Genomic DNA, 25,581 nt, shown 5'->3' on the forward strand with positions numbered 1-25,581 from the left:
GCCGTGTGATTTGGGTGGCGGTCGTGGGCGGGGGCCCCGGCGACCCAATCCCCGGATGGTGACTCTAGCCATGGGGACATGGAATGTCACCTCACTGGGGGGGAAAGAGTCTGAGCTGCTGCGAGAGGTTGAGCGGTACCGACTAGAGATAGTCGGGCTCTCCTCTACGCACAGTCTGGGCTCTGGAACTGAACTCCTTGAGAGAGGCTGGACTCTCTTCTACTCTGGAGTTGCCCGCGGTGAGAGGCGGCGAGCTGGTGTGGGCTTGCTTATAGCTCCTCGGCTCAGCCGCCATGTGTTGGAGTTTACCCCAGTGAACGAGAGGGTCGTTTCCCTGCGCCTTCGGGTCGGGGATAGGTCTCTCACTGTTGTTTCGGCTTATGGGCCGAACAGCAGTGCAGAGTACCCGGCCTTCTTGGAGTCCCTGGGAGGGGTACTGGAGAGTGCACCAACCGGGGACTCCGTCGTTCTTCTGGGGGACTTCAACACTCACGTGGGCAGCGACAGTGTTACCTGGAACCCTCTGTCAAAGAGGTCTTTAACTCCCACCTCCGGGAGAGCTTGGACCTGATCCCGAGGGAGGCTGGGGACATTGAGTCCGAATGGACCATGTTCTCCACTTCTATTGTTGATGCGGCTGTCCGGAGCTGTGGCCGTAGGGTCTCCGGTGCCTGTTGTGGCGGCACTCCCTGAACCCGGTGGTGGACTCCGGAAATAAGGGATGCTGTCAAGCTGGAGAAGGAGTCCTACCGGGCCTGGTTGGCCCGGGGGACTCCTGAAGCAGCTGACGGGTACCGGCGGGCCAGGCGAGCAGCAGCACGGGCAGTCGCGGAAGCAAAAACTCGGGTCTGGGAAAAGTTCGGAGAGGCCATGGAGGAGGACTATCGGTCAGCCTCGAGGAAATTCTGGCAAACCATCCGGCGCCTCAGGAGGGGGAAGCAGTTCTCCACCGACACTCTTTACGGTGGGGGTGGGGATCTGTTGACCTCGACTGGGGATATTGTCGGGCGGTGGAAGGAATACTTTGAGGATCTCCTCAATCCCACTGACATGTCTTCCATAGAGGAAGCAGGGGCTGAGGACTCAGAGGTTGACTCATTCATCACCCAAGCTGAAGTCACTGAGGTAGTTGGGAAGCTCCTCAGTGGCAAAGCACCGGGGGTGGATGAGATCCACCCTGAGTACCTCAAGTCTCTGGATGTTGTAGGGCTGTCTTGGTTGACACGTCTCTGCAACATTGCATGGCAGTCGGGGACAGTGCCTCTGGACTGGCAGACCGGGGTGGTGGTCCCCCTATTTAAAAAGGGGGACCGGAGGGTGTGTTCCAACTATCGGGGGATCACACTCCTCAGCCTCCCTGGGAAAGTCTATTCCAGGGTACTGGAGAGGAGAATTCGGCCGATAGTCCAACCTTGGATCCAGGAGGAACAATGCGGTTTTCGTCCGGGCCGCGGACCACTGGACCAGCTCCATACCCTCCGCAGGGTGCTCGAGGGTTCATGGGAGTTTGCCCAACCAGTCCACATGTGTTTTGTGGACTTGGAGAAGGCATTCGACCGTGTCCCTCGTGGTATTCTGTGGGAGGTGCTCCGAGAGTACGGGGTCGGGGGCCCTCTGTTAAGGGCCGTACGGTCCCTGTACGAGCGGAGCAGGAGCTTGGTTCGCATTGCCGGCAGTAAGTCAGACCTGTTCCCGGTGCATGTTGGACTCCGGCAGGGCTGCCCTTTGTCACCGGTTCTGTTCATTATTTTCATGGACAGAATTTCTAGGCGCAGCCACGGGCCGGAGGGGATCTGGTTCGGGAGCCACAGGATTTCATCTCTGCTTTTTGCGGATGACATGGTCTTGTTGGCTCCTTCAGGCCAGGACCTCCAGCATGTCCTGGGGCAGTTTACAGCCGAGTGTGAAGCGGCTGGGATGAGAATCAGCACCTCCAAATCCGAGGCCATGGTTCTTGACTGGAAAAAGGTGGCTTGTCCCCTCCGGGTTGGGGGAGAGCTACTGCCTCAGGTGGAGGAGTTTAAGTATCTTGGGGTCTTGTTCACGAGTGAGGGAAGAATGGAGCGTGAGATTGACAGGCGGATCGGTGCGGTGGCTGCAGTAATGCGGTCGTTACACCGGTCTGTCGTGGTGAAGAGAGAGCTGAGTCGAAAGGCGAAGCTCTCGATTTACCGGTCAGTCTACGTTCCTACCCTCACCTATGGTCATGAACTTTGGGTCATGACCAAAAGAATAAGATCCCGGATACAAGCGGTTGAAATGAGTTTCCTCCGCAGGGTGGCAGGGCGCTCCCTTAGAGATAGGGTGAGGAGCTCTGTCACCCGGGAGGAGCTCGGAGTAGAGCCGTTGCTCCTCCACATCGAGAGGAGCCAGTTGAGGTGGCTCGGGCATCTGTTTCGGATGCCCCCGGGACACCTTCCTTGGGAGGTGTTCCTGGCATGTCCCGCTGGGAGGAGACCCCGGGGAAGACCCAGGACACGCTGGAGCGACTATGTCGCCCAGCTGGCCTGGGAACGCCTTGGGATCCTCCCAGAAGAGCTGGAGGAAGTGTCTGGGGTGAGGGAAGTCTGGGTGTCCCTTCTCAGACAGCTGCCCCCGCGACCCGGTACCGGATAAAGCGGAAGAAGATGGATGGATGGATGGATGGCAGTGAACTTATCAACAGAGCTACAGCCCCAAGCTGTTCTGGATTGAACCTACTGTTTGTAATGCGTGCATTGTTTTGTGTTTGTGTGTACAGGGAGACTATGCAGCAGCCAGGATGTATTACCAGCGCGCACTGCTTCTGAGCCCTGGTTCCAAACTTCTGAAGGAAAACCTGGCTAAGCTGGACCGGTTGGAGAAGAGACTGACAGCGGGGGCGTAGACCACCATGAACATACCAGACGCTACACCTTCCAGTGCACAGATTAGGGAAACAGGGCACCACCCAGCCCTCTGGAGCCCAAACACCAGCTTTCAGGCTGCTGGATAAAATGGACCTGGTTACTAAGACCACCTGCCTGTGTGAGAGTGGTGCGGGTTATGGGGGGGTAGTTGCAGCGTGTTCTGAGGTGGAGCCAGTGGCCTGGAATCAAAGAGACTGGTCAAGCCACAGAAGCCTTTCCTGGGGTCAGCAGAAAGGAAGGCCTGGTTGAAGATCACTGGGAGCTCCTTGTGTCGGCCTGACCTGATCGCTTTACTTCAACATGCACATCTACTGCAGACATTTGTGTTTGATTGATTTATTATTTAGGTTGATGTGAAGTCATTTCCTTTATGGCATTTAATCACAGATTATAATGCAGTCCTCTGCTCTCCCTTTGAGAATTATTCATGTATTTAAAGTGAAAAGTGTGAGGAAAATGTTATTATCATGAAGGACTTTAGCACCTTGAGCTAAAAAAGGCCCATTTGTGAGAGTTTTCAATCACATGTCACAGTCTTCTTCAGCAATTACAAATTGCTTGAATATGATCAATGAAGACATTCAAATTCAAGGGCATTCACTCAGCCATTTGATTCTCTCTTTTTGTTTTTTTCCAAATTAAGATTTGACACTATCTCACTACCAGTACAGTCTCTTTCTCTCTCTCTCTCTCTCTCTCTCTCTCCCTCCCTCTCTGTCTTTCTCTCTCTCTCTCAGCAGTCAGCACACTGTGCAAGCTAACCACTTCTGCTATTTCTCATTTCATGGCTGGTGGCCAACAGCATTAAGGTGCATTACCACCACCCATTATGACAAAGCGAGAAAGGAAAGAAACTGAATTATTTTAGTGGTCAGTTTAAGTTAGTTTTGCTTAATTTGACACACCGTTAACTGGCCACTTTACAATTAAGGAAAAAGGAAGCACAAACTGCACCAAGCTAGTAGGCTAGCTAGTGTACAATATCTATATTTCCTTTTTGAATATCACAGTTACCATCTAAATTGTATATTGCGACACCCCCACCAACAACTAAAGCAGAATTTCTGTACTGTATGCTTGTGATAATATAAGGTGTCTTTTGTTGACTGTACTGCAAACCTTTTACTCCTGCTTGTGCCATGCATTGGCTGCTTTCACCTGGCCAGCTGTGGTGAAAGCTCAGAAAAGCTCAGAAGTGGACCTTTTAGCTTAAGAATGGACAGAATAGTAATAGCAATTTTAATATTACTCTCTGGCGGTAGATGTTGCTCAGGAAGGTAGAGCAGGTTTTCCAGTGACCCAAAGGTCGCTGGACCCCAAATTGCTCCTGATGAGCAGTTGGCCCCTTGTATGGCAGCCTCTGCCATCACTGCATCATTCAGTGGGTTCATGTGACAAATTTTATAAAACACTTTGGTCAGGAGCATTTTACAAAACTTGTCACATTAGCCCTTTGATAACACAGAAAGGCGCTATAGAAATGCAGTGGTTCGTTTACCATTTTACCATTTCCATCTATCAGATTAAATCAGTGAACTTAACACAGAGATCTTTGATTATATGACTCATTGGAAATGTTATACCATACATAACAGCTACCCTTTCCTTAGACTATAGTAAGTTCATCTGACCTCCATTTCTAGAAGTTGCTACACTGTTGACCTGATATCGCCAGCCCTCTGCAGTTATAATAAGCTAAGTGTGTCTGCTCCTGTGTGAGGAGCTGAATCGTGTGGCTTCTTGCATACCATAACCTCTGAAGATTGCTGTTTGGTTGCTTGTTGTGGTTTTGATGACAGTGATGTTGATTGTGAATGAATTTTTGTTGTGGAATGACAATGGGCTGACAATGAAGTGACTAGTGCAATGACTGGCTTGCACCAAAAAAATTAAATATATGTTTTAATAAACGTCTTGTTGAGTTTTTACTCTGCTAATGTACGTGCATTAAACAAACACCACTCCACAGGACTGTCAACTCAAACTTCGTAACAAGCTCTGCCATCACCTGATTTACATTTCTATATGAAAACAGCTATCAGTGGATTGATAAGCACTGACACATGTTTGTCTCAGCAGTGTTTTCAGTGATGCAATCAATTTGACCAAATTGTTACATGTTTATTGAGAAAATCTGTATGTGTAAAGTAGCCCAGCCATGACACTCACAACCAGAGTGGAAGAAAATGTACCATATTTCCCACTGAAATGGAGTAAAGTGGCAGTATAAAATGGAAAAACAAAAACAGGTGAAAGACTAGTCATTTTCCTTCCTCCACCTTAACAGGCAGCCTGTATAATGAGAAAACCAGAAACAGGCTGCTGGTTTCTTCAAGCCTCTGTTTCCACTGAAGAAACTGCAGCACCCTCTGGTATCTGTAGAGAGAAGTAAAAAGGCTTACAATGCCTGGCATTCCCAGGCAGTCTCCCATTCATCTACTAACCAGGTGGAACCCTCCGTAGCCTCTGAGAATAGGAGAAATCGGCAGGATTAGAGTGGTATGGCAGTAAACCACTGTTGCACCCCAAAACAGGCTTTTGAAAAGAAAACTTGGGTGCATTTCAGCAGGAACAATTTAATTGCCTATCAAAGTGTCTGTGACAGAGAAGAGCTGGTAAAAACACGGTTTAATTTGTATGTTTTATGCAGTGTCACTCTCTTACTCACTCACTCACTCACTCACTCAAAAAAGCCAACCCTCAGGCTGGTCATTCCTCCCAGTGTTAAACCCCAGGATGACCTGATTTTCCACGAGAGATGGACCTTTGACATTTTGACACTTCCTTCATTGGCAGCATTGCAATCTGCACGATTAAACAACAGTGGGACTTTAGTCCATCGTCTTGACCAGACCTACCTCACCCTGGGGTGACCTGTTTTACCACGAGCGATGGACCTTTGCCAATGAAGCAGATAACCGCGGATCAAGTCAAGCATTATCGCCAGAACCTTCAGGGAAGCTTTTTCAGTGCAGGTAGACTTGATGAACCATTCACAGCACATCCCATTACATTCCCTTTCTCAACGGAATGTAAATCCAATAGCCAGACTGTTTCATGCAATCAATACACTTCTACATTTCATTAATTTTCTTAAACCATTAGCCTTACATACAGCCATCTGGCACATGAATGAAGGGGAGAACAGACAAGAGTTGACACTTCCTTGGTTGGCAGCATTGCAGTCTGCGCGGTTAAACCCCAGTGGGATTTTAGTCCATCGCCTTGACCACTGGAGCACACCCACCTCACCCTGGCGTGACCTGTTTTTCCATGAGATGGACCTTTACCAATGAAGCAGATGACCGCGGATCAAGACAAGGGTAACATAGGTAACCTTCCCGCGTTAGCAAGCAAATGATCTTCTTTACATCTGGTACAAGTGGCTCAATGTCCCTGATGGTCTAGTGGTCAAGATTTGGCATTGTCACCGCCGTGAATAACACCACGGGCCATGACAAGACTTGAGTGTGTTTCGGAGGGAACAATGTAATCACCCATCAAGTCACATCAAAGTGCCTGTCACAGAAAAGAGCTGGCAAAAACACTGTTTATTTTGTACATCCTATGCAATGTCACTCTCTTACTCACTCAGTCACTCACTCAAAAAAGCCAACCCTCGGTCTGGTCATTCCCCATTAACTCTCACAGTGTTTGAGGAGAGAGCTGTGGGTTCCCTGATGGTCTAGTGGCTAGGATTTGGCACTCTCACTGCCGTGGCCTGGGTTTGATTCCCGGTCAGGGTAGGTCCTTTTAGCACTGTGATACCTCCTAACACAGTTCTCCTTCCACCGATTTGCTTCAGAATGATGATGCTTACATATAAAATATACAAAGATCCATGAATGCGCCCCTGATGTTTCTCTCATCCAGAACCCGATATAGGTCAGGAAAAGCAGGCATGTACACAGTCAACTTCGATAAAAAAAAAATGTTGGGAACGATATCACCGGAACCTTCAGGGAAGCGTTTCCAGTGCAGGTAGACTTGATGAAGCATTCACAGCACATCTATTACCTATTATCTATCATCTATTATCCCTTTCTCAACGGAATGTAAAGCCAACAGCCAGACTGTTTCATGCAATCAATACACTTCTACATTTCATTGATTTTCTTAAACAATTAGCCTTATATACAGCTATCTGGGACATGAATGAAGGGGAGAACACAGAAGAGTTGACACTTTGCACAGCATTGCAGTCTGCATGGTTAAACCCCACTGGGATTTTAGTCCATCGCCTTGACCACTGGAGCACACCTACCAGTTTTCAATTGTATGATTCAATTCCTAGTGCTGATCTGCCCTGTCACCATGTACGTGAATGATACCCAATGATACCAAAAGACTGAAAACCAATCAAACTGTCACATCACGGTGAGGTTGTCTTGTCTTTGGGATCTGTCTTGTGGATTCATGTTTTATTTTGAAAGTAACTTCCCTCTCGTTTCAGATCACGTGCCCTTCCTCCTGTGTTCCTGGTCTGACGTCATCCCTAATCCCTGATTGTTTGCACCTGTGTCTCCCTCCCTCACGTGTATAAAGTCTTTGTCTTCCCCTGTCTGCGTCGCCTAAGTATTTCGTCGTCTTGTCGTGTACCCAAGCCTTGTCTCACAGCCTTGAATTCTCATCCTGATAAGTATTGTCTTGTTTTGTTTTTCTGTATTTGTCCTCTTGAGAGAGTGATTTTGATTTTGTAAATTTTCCAGTTAGGATTTTGTGTTTCAGTTTAGCCTGTTTTTTAGTTGTTTCTTTTCCTCCCTCAGGAGCGCCTTTTGTTGTAATTTTTTGATATTTGATAGAATAGTATATTTTTCATAGCCTTGTGCCATCCTCTGCGGAGTGACTTTTCTTTTGTAAATTTCATATCTCAGATATTAAGAATAGTGTAGGTTTTCCTCCTTTGGGAGCGTCTTATGTTTTTGTGTGTTTTGTGTTTGTTCATCTTGTCTGTCACCATAGAGTTTCATAGCTTTTCATTTATCATCTTGTCTGAAGAGTTGCGAATCAGAAAAATAAAACTTGATTCTACTTCTGTCCAATCTGCATCTGAGTCCTCTCTTTTGTCCCAAGTCTGACACAAAAAACACTTAATCAAATATTCTCCCGAAAAAAGGAAAGGAGCTCACTGGTCTAGTAACCCTGAGCCACCCAAGCCTTATGCCTTATCATTTTTGTTCTGGGACTGTGATGGCTAATATCAGAGTCTTTATGTATATACTCAGCATATGGGGTCACAAATTCACCATAGGACCATCCTCCTACAGTCTTACCAGCTGGTACATGCTGGTCGCGCAGCATCTCCTATTGCTGCCACCTTTGTTCATATGCAGTGTTATTATGTTGAGCTTGGGCCATAGTGGGGATGCTTTACTGGGCACCGTTACGGGTGTTTCTCTGGCCTCCATACGGATAGTGATTCTCTCCCACTGAGGCCACTCCGGAGGGGAGCATATTCAAAGCTGCCCTTTGCTAATTTCTCGTCGCAGAGCCGCAGCAGGCCATTCTTCTGGTACTGCAGCTGCTCCACCAACATCTGTAGTGTTGCTTTTTCTTCTTCCAAGTCAGCAATCTTTCTTTCTAGGTGGGCCACAGTATCAGTATGCTGTTGTCTGCATTTAAGCGGGCGGACCAACGTCCTTTCGACGACTTTTTCCTTATTCCAGTTATCAGTCTCTGTGCATCACGTGTCAGGCCCTTGTTCATAAGCCTGTACTGTCTCTTTGGCAGGCCTCCAATGGCATCCTCTGCCTCATGCAGAGATGGGTATGTGCTCAGTCCCTTTGGCAGAGCTGCATTTACAGCATCTACGATGGACGTTCCTAATGCAGCCACCAGTGTATCTACGGGCTCTTGGGGCACTGCCTCTAGTGGTGTCATACTGTAGCTTTCTCCCCTATCATTGTTATTTGGGCTTACCGTGGCATTCCTCTGTCGTGATGATGATGGTATGGTCAGCGGGTTGTCTCCGCCTCTGCTGTCGGCTGCCATGGTCCTCGGTCCAGTTGGAGCTGCATTCTGGAGAGCGATGTGGTAGGGTGGTGGTGGCTCTCTAATGGCTCTCCATGGTTGGGCGAAGATTCATGGCGGCATCTCTGGCACCATCTGTGGAAGCTGATGGTGGCTGATGGGCAGGGGATCCATTCCCATGCTGCTGTCCCTAAAGGAGAAGGGTCCTGTCGAGGCCATTGCTAACTGCATGGCTGGGTATGATGCAACTAAAGGCGGAGGTGGATGTGGTGGACCATAGACTTCGTTATTATGCCCCGTAAGTGTTTCTATAGGTGGCGGTGTCTGCCTGTGTGTGTAGGTCTCCGTCATATTGTCCAGTCTATAAGGGTTCACTGTTGATTATAATAGATGTAATTGATCCAATCCACATTTTTATTAACTGTTATCCAATAGAATAATGACTCAAATCCCGCTGCAATTTGATTCCTGGCCTTAAACTCATCGGGGACTCCTCTAGGAACCCCTATGGCATCAATGTACACTTTGGAGTTGAAAGACCCCCCTGGAGTGTCTCTCTTACTACGATGGCAAGGAGAATGTGGGAGTCTTGTGTGAAGACCAGCTGCTCCAAAAGGGATCATATGGAATTGCATCAACAGCTGTGTCAAAGCACACTCACCTGCCCACTTTGAGGGGAGATGGGGCCGCAACTTTTTGTCACCACACAGCCACCAGAGGTCAGCTCTAGAGGTATTGTGATTTTCGAATGCTGCTGCAGTATAATTGCCTGTGTCAGAAGTGATGTTAATAGTTTCTGTACAATAACCACTAGGCAGTGGCCCTACATTAACACCTTGCCCTGATCTGGAGAAACACATATAGTTCCCTGCGTACACTATAACTGATGGAGGGGCATCCAGATATACAACAGGAGGATATAATAAAGATAGGGTCTTACATGCAGTTTCGGTGACGTTTGGTTTAAACAACTGGATAGTACAGTGGAGGCCGTCTGGATCATTTTGATTATTCAGTCTGAACAGTGCGGTGCCCAAAACAGGTCTCGCTTTAGCACAGGCTACACAGTCAGTTCTGTCTGTTTGTATTGCGGTATAGCGCATCCATTCTAACCATAGATTCTTGTCAGCATATTCTGTTTCTAGGGCTAGCTTGCTTTCATAAGTAACATTACGTAAGTAAGTAACTCTTGGTCCCACTTGGAAGTCAGCCCCGGGGCTGGCTGTGGTGGGTGATGTGGACATTGTAGCGTTCTTGGTTACATTTATCTGGAAATGGCCCAGAGGATCTTTTCCAGATTGGCATGATCCCAAAACATATAATCCTGTATCGTTTGGGCTTGGTTTTAGTAGTGTGAGGTATAGAGGATTGCATTCATTATTTTGGCATGGTGCTACTATGGAGCCTTTGATTATACTTAGCCGGCTTTTCAGATTATGCTTTGGATAGTATCCCAAGTCATAGGTTCCTGTGCTGGCTATAACATTATCCCAGCTCTGACACCATTTGTCATATTGGAGCGAGTAGGTGATACCGTGTCCTATTGGGGACATATAGTTCTTGTTTGTTAAGCATATGTACCTCTCTAACCTCTGATAATCCACTTGTCTGCCTACACATGTTATCATGGAGCATAAGTCAAACTTAGCAGTCTTGTCTACACCTTCAACAAACGTGAATGTTAGTGGCTGTGACTTGTCTGTGGAGCATTTTATTCGCTTTTGTTCTGATGATTTTAGCACACGTTCTAGGGAGTTAGTGGGATTTGCTAGGGAGTTAGAGGGATTTGTCATTTGCCATTAGAGCTATGGGCATAGCATCTACCCATGTAAGTCTGTTATTGCCTCCTGCCATGAGTTTTGCTGTCTTGGCTTTCAGGACCCCATTGGCCCGTTCAACTAAGCCCTGTGACTGGGGCTGGTACACACAGCCAAACTTTTGTTCTACCCCAAGCCTGTTAAATATCTCCCTTAACACTCCATTCACAAATGCAGGTCCATTATCTGATGAAATTGTATCAGGGACCCCAAACCTAGGGAAGACTTCTGTACACAAAAACTTGGCTGCTGATTTATAATCCTCTTTAGAGGTAGCACAAGCCTCTATCCACCGGCTAAACCTGCAGATGACCACTAACATGTATCTTTTGTGTCAGACTCTATCTATTATATCAACATAATCCATCATCGAATGTTTGAATGGACCCAATGGTACCCGTATATTTGCCAGTGGGTGAGTACACATTTTACAAACATTATACTTCCGACACTGTGGACACAACGCTAGTTGTCTGTCCACCATGGCAGTCATGTATGGCGACCACCGTACTGCCTGTAGTTTCCTGATCACCTGATTGCGTGAGCAATGATCAGGATCATGCATCAAGTGGATTGCAATTTTCAACAAAGATAAAAAAATATAACAAAATGTCCCTGTGGACCTCTCCACAGTCCCTCATGAGGAGCTGTGGCTGCAGTTCTGATCGCCCCTCTTTGGAGCCACAAGCGTTTTTTCTGCTTCTGAGACTTGATTTTGTGCTTTGTTCGATAAGAGAAGCAATATTCGTTATTGGTGCACAATCGCGCTCAGTTAATTAAGGTGCAAGTGTGGCCTGCCCCGCAGTCTCTATGACCTGTCCGGTGGCTTCTTTAGCTGCCTCATCAGCTAAATCATCAGCTAAATTATTCCCTTTTGCCACCAGTGTGTTGTTTGCCTGATGGGCAGGACATTTAACTATTGCTAGCTCTGTGGGCAGTTGTAAGGCTTGGATTAGCTCTGCTATTGCCTGTCCATGTACTATTACTGCGTGAATAAACCCTTGTTGCTTCCAAATGCTAGCATTAATGTGACAGACACCATAACCATAAGCACTATACGTGTAAATAGTTGCTTTTTTACCAGTAGCTATCTTACAGGCAGCCGTTATGGCCTTTATTTCTGCCAATTGGCCAGAGCATGGTTGCTCCACTTGAACTGAGTGGAGTTTAGTAAAAGTGTTGTCAGGATTTAAACGTACAATTCCATATCCTGCACAATTACCAGTGTCTCCTCAGACACATGATCCATCTACAAACAGAATGATATCTGACAGGATGGGTTGGTTATGCAAATAATCCCGTATTTTCATGAATGAGTCGGTTTCAGCAAGACAATCATGTGGGGTGCCATCTGTGGATAGTACCATTTCTGTAGCTGGATTAATAGTGGTGCATCTCTGTATGGTTAGTTCTGTTCCTGACAACAATACCTCATAGTCAATTCTTCTGGCTTGGGTTAGCACAAAACGTGGACTGGTTAGCATGGCATGCAGTTGATGTGATGTATATAATGTAACAGGATGACCCATAGTTAAGACAGATGCCTTTTTATAGGCAAAGTCTGCAGCATGCAATCCCTAGTAACAGGGTGGCAAGCCTTCTTCTATGTCATCAAGTTTAGCACTGTAATATGCCAAAGGTTGTTTTCCTGTAGGGGAATCCTGCATTAATACTGCACATGCATAACCTTGTTTCATGGTTACATATAGATGGAAAATCTTACTGTAATCTGGGGTAGCCAGAGCAGGACCAGTCTGCATGTCAGTTTTCAGAAGGAAGAATGCTTTATCTGCCTCCTCTGTCCATTACAAGGGGACTGACCTTTGGGTCTGCCCTACAGCATGTATCAGGGCTCTCAATGGAGCTGTCTTTACTGCATAATCACATATCCATGGTCTACTGTAGCCTGTCATGCCCAAGAAAGACAGCATTTGCCCCACCGTTTGCGGTTTTGGGGCCTTAATCACTGCCTCAACTTGAGAGGGTGCAATTTACCTTTTATTCTCACTCAGTTGTCGGCCAAGATATTCAACTGTTTGTTGACAAAACTGTAACTTGTCTTTACTGACCTTGTGGCCAACCGCAGCTAGTGCTTTTAGGACTATGATAGAGTCCTTCTCACATTGTTCCTTACTTTCTAAACATATTAAGATGTCATCATACATCAGGGTGGTGGACTGCACATCCAGGTGTTGCAGGTCCTCGGCCAGAACTTTGTTAAAAATTGATGGCGAGTGCACAAAGCCTTGGGGCAACCAGCTGTAGGTGTACTGCTGGCCCTGGTAGGTAAAAGCAAATAAATACTGAGAGTCAGGATGAACGGGCACACTGAAAAAAAGCAGAGCATAAATCTATCACAGTATAGCACTTGGTTTTTGGAGGAATGTTGGACATTAAAGTGTGTGGGTCTTGTACAACTGGTGTTTCTTCTGTTACTATGGCATTTATGGCTCTAAGATCATGCGCTAACCTATAGCTAATTTAGTTTCCTTATTGGAAAAATAGGAGTGTTACAGGGGCTTTTAGTTTTTATTAGCACTCCCGCTTCTACCAATCCCTCAATAGTTGGTTTTATTCCCTCCAATGCTTCCTTTTTTAAGGGCTATTGTCTCTGATATGGCAGCTGCACTCCTGTTTTTATTTGGAAACGTTGTGGGGTGGCTGACTTTACTAACCCTGCAGCTGTTTTATGTGCAGACCAGAGTTGCGATGGGACTTGCCAATAGGTCTTCGTGGCTCTTCGACATCATCATTTGAGTATCGATTTCCATTGGCAGTAGCACCTTTTCAGCAATTACCTCATCGGCCTGTGTGTATGAGATTCTCAAAAATATATTGTCTGGTGATGCATGGACATATGGACTGTCTGTAGGGGTCCATTCTCTGATTCGCTGTGCTTCTTTTATCATTTGGTCCTATTTCATGTGACTGGTGTCCTTTTGCCACCAGGAGTGTCACATATGGTGATGACTTGGGATCTTGGAACCACTCCTTTACATCATTTCACTGCTGCTGCTACTTCTTGTGGTCCCATTATGATGTCTTTGTATTGTATGGCTGTGAAAGAGTGGTTCATCAGCTCATTCCAGCATGCATCCTAACCCTGCGTAGAGAAATGGGGCATAGACAGTTTTTCCAGCTATTTTCATGGGGACGGGTTCTGTAACTAGTATTATTTGAGTTCTTCCTGAGAAACCAACGGTCCAAATTTTAGCTGATGAGAGGGGAAGGTCAGCTCCTTCTTTGCCAATACAGGAGTGTGTGGCACCTGTGTCTACCATAAAGTGGTGCTGACGGTCTTGGATGGTTACTTCTATGGTGGGTTCCTTTTGGGGTTGTGTGGTTAGAGCAGGTGCAGTTACTTTCCCTCCAGGTTTCTCTGGGCTTCCGTATTGTGATATTTGTGCAGCCGGTCCCATCCATGGATTAGATTGGCAGTTTCTCTGCAAATGTCCAGCTTGTCCACATCCCCAACATTGGATGTCTTGTCGTTGATAATTTTTGGCTTGTTGCTGGCGCTGGTTGTATCCGGGCTGTGGTCCCTGTCGCCATCTTCCCCTTTGTGGCAGTCTTCCATTTTGATTGGGTCTCCTTCTTCCTTGTGGCTGGTAGACCACTTCACTTCCCTGATTGAGGTGTAAGTGTATTGGAGGAACCTGTACTGCCAAGGCTGGTGCCTGATGTGGCTGTTGAGCAGCTGGGGGTTGTGGTTGTGTTTGTGGTGGGGCCATTACAGCTGTGAACACAGGTGCTTGAGTGACTGTTGGTTACACCTTTGGTTCCGGTGGTGGTTCAGTCTTGGCGTCTGATGTGGTTGTTGTCACTGCTGCCTGGTACTTAGCTTTCTCTCTGTCTTTCTTTATGTTCTTTGTTAGTTCTTCAGTCTGGAGTTGAGTTAGCTTTCCAGCCAGCAACTTACTTTGTTCTTCCTGCTTGGTCTTATCAGCCCTGCATTGTTCCACGTAGTGTATGATGTGTTCTGAGAACACTGGCCAGTCCAACTTCATTAGACCTACCACTTGGTTTAGTTTGCTTTGCACTTCTTTTGGCATTGCATTATTTACGTACAGTTTGAACAGAGCTTTGGATGCTTCATTGGTATTCCACTCACTTCCCGTTTCTTCTTTCCATTTTCTTTGGAAATCATGCAGAAACTGTGCTGGGTTTTCTTCATTCTTCAGGCTTTGCCTTTCCAATTTGGATGGATCCATTCGATATGGGTATTTACTTCTTAGGGCAGCCCATATGTCTTTTTTCTAGGGTCCAAACAGCACATCATCGGAGTTGTTGTTGCTGATTGCCCTCCTGGCTTTTCCTTCCACCAGGATTTCAGTTGCCGTTTGTTGTCCTACTACTTTCATCAGTATGGCTTTAATGTCTCCTATTGCCAGCTTGACTCCTGCTGTATTTTCCTCAAAAGCTCTGATCCACCTGTCAGCTCCCTCTGTCAGTGCAGGCAGGCAGTTTATTAACCCCGTCAGGTCCATGAAACTCCATGGCACATACTTGTCCCCTGCATTGCCTTTCGTCATGTGTGGCATTGCCAGCGATTGGTGTTCATTCTCTTTTGATCTGGCACTATCAGTGACCTCTTGATGTACACGACAAGACAACGCAGGTTTTCATTTTTCCTTTAATTTCCACATCCACAGTGAATGTTTTTTGTTGCCGGCATCTGCCAGTTTGTTGTTGTTGTGTTTCCTTTTCCTTCACTCCCTCTTTCAACCCTTTATCCATTTGGTCCATGCCTTCTTTCAGCTCCTGCAATGATTTGTCTATATCTCTTGTAAACTCATGCATTTCTGCCAGAAGTTTCTCAGTGCTGATCACTCCTGGTTTTTCTAGATCAGCTTTGCATGATGAATGGCTTCTCCTGCCTTGGCCATACTGTGTTCTATTCAGCGGACTCTCACTTCTTTCTCTGGGCTCTTCTGAGTCCATCTTTTCTTCTGGCCTCCGGTGCATCTCCTCTTGGTACTCCTTTTTCCACTCTTCCACCCGCGCTTTACTCGGAGGACAGTAATCAGGATGATGTGTATGCTTACTCAGGCTGGCACGTCTGACTCGTGCCAGCTGTACATTCTGCCATCGCCACTGTTTCACCGTTCCTCCTCTTCATATTGCTCCATCAGTCGTTGGAGCTTCTCGCTCTCCTTTTTGTTAGATTGATCAGCCGGTGATGAATGACATACTGATACTAGATGCCTTCGTTGTCCTGCAGTGCCTCCTCCTTGTGGCTTGCGTGTTTCTCCTTTCTCTTCTTCTTCAGATGTTATTGACATTTCACTGTCAGCTTCCAACTCTCCGTCCAGATCCTCTGTCACCGACTCAGGGTCTGGGGAGCGATTCAGATCAACTTCTGAGTGACTTCTCTGGTTACACACCCTCTTCTGATAAACAGGGAGTTCTTCATCCTCTGATGTTGTCTGTTCCCTGCTGTTCTGTCTGTACCTTTCTCTAGATCTATGCACTTGAGCCTTTGTTTTATGATACTCTGGCTTTTCGTTTTCTCTCAGTTCTACCTCAAGTGTTCCTGTTATTGTTCCATCTACTTCTCCTATTGGAAACTGACCTTTCTCCAGTAATTTATATGGTGGGGGAGGTGATTGCTTGTCTAAAGTCGGCAGTGGGCATGGTTTCACCTTGCTCTTTTGCTGGGCTACCATCTGCCTTTGTGCTCCTTCCATCCTAAAGTATTGTAACACTTCTCTTTGTTCAGTGTGGCACATCTTCTTTCTCTGATGTCTTTTATCATTCTTTAAATCCTTTTCTCGTAAAGCTGCCTCTACTTGATCACAATAGTGTGGGTTAAATTGAAGCTTAATTGGCGAAGTTTCAGGAGCAGGACCACACCTCAACAGCGCCGACTTCTGCATTTCTATAAATAACCACCTGACCCTCTCTGCTTCGCTCTCGTATTCTGCGCCCTCGTACCCAGAAACGAGATCACGCGACATCGTCTCGCCTGAGCACATCCAAACTTTTGTATGAGCAAAACATCTCATCATGGATTTTGTATCACTATCCCTGTCGGATGATCTTTCAGATGAGATCAGGATCACCACTCATCAGAAGCCGACAACTTTGCCGTCACCTCCGTACCCGAGACCCCGATTCGGTCCAACAGCCGTCTAGGACATTAGCGAGTTCGAAGAGCACCGCTTCATCCATGGTTCGCAATACGCCTGGTTCATCTCTCCTCAACATCCAAGATTATCATAGTTCGCCCGACGACTCCTCTGTGTCTCTCATCTCACCTCCTTCCACAGCAAAGACAGGACGAGGAAATTCCGGAACAGAAAGTCGCCATGGCCGCAGTTCGCTACAGTTTGCCAACTCCTCCACCTCCGAGAAGCGAAGCCTCCCGCCATTGTTGTGCCAACACCGGCCGAACAACTCGCCGGTCGCAACGTCACCATGCTCCGGTGAATTCCCCGACCGGCTTTCATCTTCTAAAATCACCGATTGAACAGTAGCCACTCCCCAGAAAACTTTAAAGGACATTTGAATTCTGTTTCACCGAATGGACTATAAAGACAAACTTTCTCCACATGCATGTGTGGTGGAAATTTCTGTCAATAAAAGAGTAATGTCAGATCTGTCTTTTCGGTAAGTTTAATCCAACCATCTGCAGATGGACTCACCACATAGTCAAATTCATGAGCTGAGTGAATGAGCCCAGAGTAAAGGAGTGTTCACAATTTATCCACAGATATCAACAAGGTCAGGGGAAGAGACAAGCACTCTCGGTGCCAGCAGTGATTAAGCTACACACATACGTACATACGACTATCCCAATCAGACAGGCTTCTCATCCACACAAGACATAAAGTTAAGACTTCATGACGCATGACCTGGGACTCTGTGTGAAGCATAAAATTATCAGACATAAAACATGAGACAAGAAGGCGACTTTCTATCTGAGTTTTGGCTGATTCGTGACTCTGTTACAATCATATAGGGCAGAGGTTAGGTGTTCATACATTTGCATAAGAAATCATATTCAACAAAATAGTTCAAAATTCATCAACCCATAATGAAAAGGAATTTTTCCATCACAATTCCTCCCTTTGAGGATACTATGCTCACTACAGACTAGATTAAAAAAATTCCTTCGTAATTAATAGTGAAGGATAAAAAAAATCAAGTCAGCTTGGAAAACAGATTCTTTTCACAGCTCAAAAGACATGCTCAAACATCAGTCATGATTATTCTACAATAAGCACGCTCTGTGAGGTGTCGTCTGCTGGCTCTGGAACCCGTTTGCAGTGGCTGGCGTGAACCCAGGTGGCTCTCTCTGCGATCTTCACTGCCGTCTCCGTGGTCAGAAGCACTTGGACCGGACCGTTCCATCTGCGAGCTCTCCAGTTCTTTCCCCTGAGATCCCGAATGACGACCCAATCTCCTGGCTCCAAATCATGCAGTTTGTGGGCTGCTGGGGCAGGCAGAGCGTCCTTGACCTGTTTGTGAATATCAGAAAGAACAGAGGACAGGTTTGCACAATAACGCAACATTTCATCCTCACACTGACCTGTCCCTGGGAGCTGTCTCGTGCCGGGCCCAATCCCGGTGTGCAGAGGTCGACCAAACAAGATTTCAAAAGGGCTAAGGTTGTTTTTAGCTCTGATTCTAGCCCTCATGTGCATGAGGATGGTTGGCAAGGCTTTGGTCCATGACAGACCTGTTTCTTCGCAACATTTAGCAAGCTTGTTTTTCAGGGTGCCATTTTCTCTTTCTACGGCACCTCCGCTTGCAGGGTGGTAGGCGCAGTGCTGTTTTAGGTCAGTACCTAAGTAGTCCCCCACACTTTTCAGGGCTGTATTTACAAAAGGTGTGCCATTATCACTGGAAATTTTAGCTGGAATTCCCCAACGTGGGATGATTTCTGTGATTAAAGCTTTTGCAACTGCTGCCGCATCCTGTTTGGATGTAGGGAAAGCTTCCACCCACTTAGAAAACATGTCGACCACCACGAGACAGTATTTCTTTCCCTCACTAGGCGTTAGTTCAATGAAATTGATTTGTAAATGATCGAATGGTCTTTCAGGGGGTGGATGGGCGCCCTGTTGCGTCCGAAGACCTCCCCCTGCATTGTTTGTGGCACAGATCACACACCTTTTGCAAAAAGTTTGGGAGAAGGCTGAGAAGCCCTTTGTGAACCAATATCTTTGTATCTCACTCATCATTCCCCCTTTTGACACATGATCTCGTCCATGTGTCAACTTAGCATAGTAAGGAAAAAGATATTTGGGCAAGCACGGTTTGTTGTTAGGACCATACCAAACATTCTCTTTGACAGCGCAACCAGCTTGCCTCCAGGTGGCCTTCTCCTGTGGAGTGGCTTTCGCTTGTAGTTCCTGCAGATCTGCGAAAGGTGTCAGTGGTGAGGCAGGGATAACAACACATTGTTTTGTTAGTCGCTGCTTAGCTGCTGTCTTCGCAGCGGCGTCTGCTCTGGCGTTTCCCTGTGAAATGAGGTCGGGTTTGTTAGTGTGAGCTTCACATTTACAGACAGCGATTTGTTTTGGTAGCAGCAGAGCATTGAGGAGGGAGGCAACCAATGTGTGATGTGCAATTGGCTTTCCTGAAGCCGTCAGGAATTTCCTGTTTGCCCAAATTTGGCCAAATGAATGACAAACTCCCCAGGCATAATGACTGTCTGTGAAAATGTTAACAGACTTGTCCTTGGCCAATGTGCATGCTTTTGTTAAGGCTACAAGCTCTGCGGCTTGAGCGGAGTAGTTTGAGGGGAGAGGTTCAGCTAGCACAATGTCATGTAATGTTGTGACTGCAAACCCTGTTTGGTTCTTTCCTGTCCCTGGGTCCCTTGATGCTGAGCCATCCACAAACAGTTCCAGGTCTGCATTCTGAAGTGGCACTTCCTGCAGATCAGATCTGGGAGAGCAGACTTCATTAATGATAGCAACACAGTCATGCGCCTCTCCATCGTCAGCTGTGGGAAGAAGGGTAGCAGGATTAAGAACTGTACATCGTTTCACAGTAATGTTTGGGAGCTCTAGCAGAATGGTGTTGTATCTCAGCCACCTAGCAGCTGAGAGATGAGAGGTTTTCTGCTCGAGCAAAATCAAGGAGACAGCGTGGGGTACCAGCAGTGTCAGATCAGAATACCCTACAATGTCTCGGGAGGCCATCACTGCTTTCTCTGCAGCAGCCACAGCTCTGAGGCAGGCAGGCAAGCCTGCCGCCACTGAATCAAGTTTTGATGAAAAAGTACGCTACAGGCCTGTTGCAGCCCCCATGGTCTTGTAGCAATACGGAAGTCATGTACCTCCCTCCCTTTTCATCGACTGTCTGGGTGAAAGGTCGTGAGCAGTCGGGCAGGCCCAGAGTCGGGTGAGACTGCAGGGCCAGTTTGAGGTCAGTGAATGCTTTGTCAGCGTCAGTCATCCAGTCAACTTTGTCGTTCGCATTGAGGCCTTTCCCATGGGCGATTGCTGCCAATGGTGCCTCTATTTCTGCGTAGTTCAGGATCCATTGTCTGCAATATGACGTCATACCCAAAAAACTCATTACTTGCTTTTTGGTGAGAGGCCTCGGAATAGACTGGATTACAGCTATTCTGGAGGGAGAGAGTCTTCCCTTCCCTTGTGATCACATGACCTAGGAAAACAAATTTCTCACAGACAAACTGCAGCTTTGACAGGCTTGCTTTGTGTCTGTTATCAGCCAGATGGGAGAGCAAGGCCACTGTGTCTGCTACACAGGCTTCTCTGGTGGGAGAGCAAATCAACAGATCATCCACATAAGTCAACAGTGCACTATTGCTGGGCAGCTTTAAAGAATCCAAATTGTCGTGCAGTGCTGCGTTAAAAATTGTTGGTGACTCGGAACTCTGGTACCTCAGTGACGTCATCAACAAAAAATCTTTCATGACAAGCATCAAAAGAATCAAAACAACCCTTATTTGTCCTGACAAATTTTGACAAATCCCCTTTTGTGTCAGGTATGAGTTCGACAGATCGTACTGCAGTTACTACAGCTGAAAGCCTTTTTCTGTATGTTCTCAAACTGCGGTGATACTCAACATGTGGATCGGACATCTGTGTCCAACCTGTTGCATCATTGCATGCCCTGGTCCATGGTCCCAATTCCTGCCACCCTTTCCCCTTTGGTTTGATCAATGGAATGTGAGGGTCAGAGTTCGGTACCGAGAACAAACGCTGAGAGTGGGAATCCGTCAAGGTTACAGAAGCAACACACATTTTGTCATTCCAATACAACCACACGAGCCTCAGTTTATCTTGTCCCTGTCTCTCCCTGCACCAGTGTTTTTCAAAGCTCGTATCAGGACCGAGGGAGATGTGTGCTGTGCACTGAAGGTCTTGTGCTCTCACCATGTCTGCGTGTGTGTTGCGTGTGTGCGCTGTGCATGCTCTGGCTGTCTGCAGGAGGGTGTGATTTACAGAATCAAGAGCTGTGAGGGGGAGCTGCCAGTGATATGAGTAAAAAAGATCTTCTTTACCATACTTCACGAATGTGGCTGCTTCCCTAACCACCACTAACCCCTCCGGAGTCGATCTTAAACCGATACCCAAATCACACATCAGATCTCTCCCCATGAGATTCACGGGACAGTGTTTAGAAAGCAGGAAAGAGTGTTTAAAACGGCCCTGTAGCTCATCCTCGCATGCAAGTGGAGTAGTGTACCTTTCTGTTGTTTATTTTCAAGATATGTGATAGCTTGCAGTGTAAGGGCATACATCTCTTGTGGTGTGTGTGTGTCAGTGTTGGTGCTCTCACGTGAAAGATACGTAGGTTGCTTCTCCTCCTCAGCCTGTGCGTCAAAACCAGATTCGTCCGTCACTGTACTCGGCTCCTCAGCTAGTCAGTCGTCCGTTGCGTCGTTCTCTGGGCAGTTGTCTTGCCAATGTCCCATTTTTCCACATCTATGACAGGTGCCAGGGCGTTTTTTGAATCTGCCCCGGCGTCCCTTTCCTCGTCTGTGTCCGCGACCCCTCGCTTGGTGCTCTTAGCATGCCAACTGAACTAATTGGAGTCTTTCTGTCAAGCCTGTCGCCTTTCGGTTCTTTTCGTCATTGAGGAACTTTTCTGCGTGGTTGGCCCGTTCCTCAACGGTTTCGAGATTTGTCCCAGTTCACACTGAACCCATTTTGGTTTTTATTACCCCCGAATTGATTGTAAAAAATTTCTAAAGGAAACAAGGCGTTGTTAAAATTATTTTTCTTTCACTCGAGTGGATATGAGACCAAGGAGCGGTAAAATCAACAAAAGAAATGGATAAAAGGCAATGCAATGACCTAGACAACTGTTTTCTAATAAAAACCCAATCCGCAGAATTTGTAACTTCGGGAAAAAATATATAGGAAAGAAATGCATAGGAAAGAAATGAAATGTTAGTTCTGTCTGTGTCTGAGCAGGCCCTTGGCACTGCGACCCACTTTGAGAAATTACTTTCCCCCTAACGAGAGAGAGGGACAAATCCGGGCATCAATTTCCCACGTGATTTACTCTACTCCCAAGAAGGAAAAACTCAGTGCTCGCTGGCTCTCAGTTCCTCTCTATCACAAACCAGAGTTCTCTAGAAAAACTCACAGGGACTGAAACCCTTTTGAAGCTTCCTTGATTCTACAGCGGTTCGAAACCCAAACCTGCCCTGTTGACACGTCTGTCACGCCCACCCAAAAGTGGCGAGAATCGATTCAAGTACGTACACACAAATTTTCTGAAGCTTCCTTGATTCTACAGCGGTTCGAAAACCCAAACCTGCCCTGTTGACACACCTGTCACGCCCACCCAAAAGTGGCGAGAATCGATTCAAGTACGTACACACACACGGTTCTGTAGATCACAGCTGTGAGCGAGCCACCTAGTCTCAGGCGTCAGGCCCTCACATCTCTGCTCCTTTGATGGCGAGGTTGAGGTTTTGGAGTCCGAGCTCCCGGGTACCCTTTGAACCGTCTGCACTGAGTTTAAGGCGCTCTCTCTCAGAAGTGATCCCATCCCTCGTCGCCAAATTGTGGTGGAAATTTCTGTCAATAAAAGAGTAAAGTCAGATCTGTCTTTTCGGTAAGTTTAATCCAACCATCTGCAGATGGACTCACCACACAGTCAAATTCATGAGCTGAGTGAATGAGCCCAGAATAAAGGAGTGTTCACAATTTTATACACAGATATCAACAAGGTCAGGGGAAGAGACAAGCACTCTCGGTGCCAGCAGTGATTAAGCTACACACATACGTACATACGACTATCCCAATCACACATGCTTCTCATCCACACAAGACATAAAGTTAAAACTTCATGACGCATGACCTGGGACTCTGTGTGAAGCATGACATTATCAGACATAAAACATGAGACAAGAAGGCAACTTTCTATCTGAGTTTTGGCTGGTTCGTGACTCTATTACAATCATATAGGGCAGAGGTTAGGTGTTCATACATTTGCATAAGAAATCATATTCAACAAAATAGTTCAAAATTCATCAACCCATAATGAAAAGGAATTTTTCCATCACACATGTTAGCTTGTTCCGTCAACACCAGCTATATATATATATATATATATATATATATATATATATATATATATATATATATATATTTTTTTTTTTTTATTTTTTTTTTTTTTTTTTTTTATTTTTCCTGCAGCTGCTTCTGCTCTATACGACAACAGCCCTCTTACTTAGGTGCTGTTCCAGGATCCTTTTATCTCTTGAGGAATCACTCCAGACTCAGTGATCTGGATTTCTGGCCACACTGGATTCTCTCTAGTCAAAATCATCCAACACAATGATTATCCTTGACTACCAGTGCTCCTTTTGACCCCCCTTTACGGGTCCCTTTTTGAGCTCTTTTTCACATTATAATTTATCCAACCACGTTGGACAACAACAGTGTTTCACACATTGCCCTTAGCTGTTTTCTCAACAACTCGCTCGGACAATATGTTTTCAACACAACAATACAATAATCTGTTCCACTACTTCAACCACCTTATGACAGACATAAATTTATTCAACAATCCTACCTTTAGTTTTCCCAACAGCCCTCAATTGGCTTTGGATCAACTCTCGGTAGCACTGCTTTGAACTTTCCACACAATAATTTGTCTTCCTCACACAAGTGCCTTCTGCATTTAATCTGTCTCCTTTTTGTCTCCTCCCAACCCAACACTCTCACTCTGTGTTATTACACCATGAGCTGTTCTGTGTTGGACTTTCCTCTGCCTTATACTTCACAATGACCCATATCATTCCTCCTCCCACACCCAAAACCATTCCTATCCACATGCAAATTGATATGTTAAAAAGCAATCTCTCAAGCTTATCCATTATACACTGCTCACAAAAATTAAAGGAGCACTTTAAAGAAACACATTAGATACATCAGATCTCAATATGAAGTTGGATATCTATACAAATAACGACAGGGCAATGTCTTAGGAACAAAAGGATGCCAAGTCTTTTAATGGAAATAAAAGTTTTCAGCCTACAGAGGGCTCAATTGTGTAGACACCCTAAAATCAGAGTGAAATGAAGATGTGGCAGGCTAGTCCATTTTTTCAAAACTTAATTTCTGCAACTCAAAATGCTTTTCAGTATCTTGTGTGGCCCCCACGAGCTTGTATGCATGCTTGACAACGTCGCGGCATGCTCCTAATGAGACGACAGATGGTGTCTTGTGGCATTTCCTCCCAGATCTGTGTGAGGGCATCCCTGAGCTGTTGTACAGTCTGAGGAGCAACCTGGCGGCGCCTAATGGACCGAAACATAATGTCCCACAGATGTTCTATTGGGTTTAAGTCAGGGGATCGTGAAGGCCATTCAATTGTTTCAATTCCTTCATCCTCCAGGTACTGCCTGCATACTCTTGCCACATGAGGCCGGGCATTGTCGTGCATTAGGAGGAAACCAGGACCTACTGCACCAGCGTAGGGTCTGACAATGGGTTGAAGGATTTCATCTCGATACCTTATGGCAGTCAGAGAACCATTTCCTAGGCAGTAGAGGTCTGTGCGTCCCTCCATGGATATGCCTTCCCAGACTATCACTGACCCACCACCAAACCTGTCATGTTGAACGACGTTGCAGGCAGCATAACGTTCTCCTCGTCTTCTCCAGACTCTTTCACGTCTATCACAGGTGCTCAGGGTGAACCTGCTCTCGTCTGTGAAAAGTACAGGGCGCCAGTGGCGGACTTGCCAATTCTGGTGTTCTTCAGCAAATGCCAGTCGAGCTCCACGGTGCTGGGCAGTGAGCACAGGGCCCACTACAGGACGTCGGGCCCTCAGGCCACCTTCATGAAGTCTGTTCCTGATTGTTTGGGTAGAGACATTCACACCAGTGGCCCTCTGGAGGTCATTCTGTAGGGCATGAGCAGTGCTCAGCCTGTTCCGCCTTGCACAAAGGAGCAGGTATCAGTCTTGCTGATGGCTTGAGGACCTTCTACGGCCCTGTCCAGCTCTCCGAGAATAACCACCAGTCTCCTGAAATCTCTTCCATGTTCTGGAGATTGTGCTGGGAGACACATTAAACCTTCTTGCTGCAGCACGTGTGGATGTGCCATCCTGGAGAAGTTGGACAACCTGTGCAACTTCTGTAGGGTTAAGGAATCGCCTCATACTGCCAGTAGAGATAATTACTCAAGCCAAAACCAGCATGACAAAAATCCGCCAAAAAAGATCAAGAGGGAGAAACTTGAAATGACCTTCACATGTAAAACCAGTCCTGTTTTGAGGGTTTTCTAATTGTTGCCACTGTGGTGCACCTGTTGTTAATTCCATGAACACCAATACAGCTGAAAGTGATTAACGATGCCCTCAGCTGCTTAACCAACCAGAAAATTATCAGACAGGTTTAACTGATTTCATGCCAGGCCCAATAAAAAAAGTTTCCCTTTAATTTTTGTGAGCAGTGTATGTTA

General features: G+C 46.4%; 1 protein-coding gene and 1 non-coding gene across 3 annotated transcripts in view; both read left to right on the forward strand.

The window, feature by feature from the left end:
* Positions 1-4,792, forward strand: part of tmtc1 (transmembrane O-mannosyltransferase targeting cadherins 1) — a 181,158-nt gene extending 176,366 nt beyond the window's left edge. For both annotated transcript variants that reach the window (XM_037122112.1, XM_037122113.1), the window contains one exon: positions 2,741-4,792. In XM_037122112.1, the coding sequence (XP_036978007.1) occupies positions 2,741-2,866 (126 nt within the window). In that variant the 3' untranslated portion in view covers positions 2,867-4,792. The remainder of the gene's footprint in view (positions 1-2,740) is intronic.
* Positions 4,793-6,562: 1,770 nt separating this feature from the next.
* trnae-cuc lies at positions 6,563-6,634 on the forward strand. The gene has a single exon. It is a non-coding gene; the product is annotated as a tRNA-Glu (tRNA).
* The last annotated feature ends 18,947 nt before the right edge of the window (positions 6,635-25,581 follow it).

Source organism: Acanthopagrus latus, chromosome 14, assembly GCF_904848185.1.
Source record: "Acanthopagrus latus isolate v.2019 chromosome 14, fAcaLat1.1, whole genome shotgun sequence".
Classification (NCBI taxonomy): domain Eukaryota; kingdom Metazoa; phylum Chordata; class Actinopteri; order Spariformes; family Sparidae; genus Acanthopagrus; species Acanthopagrus latus.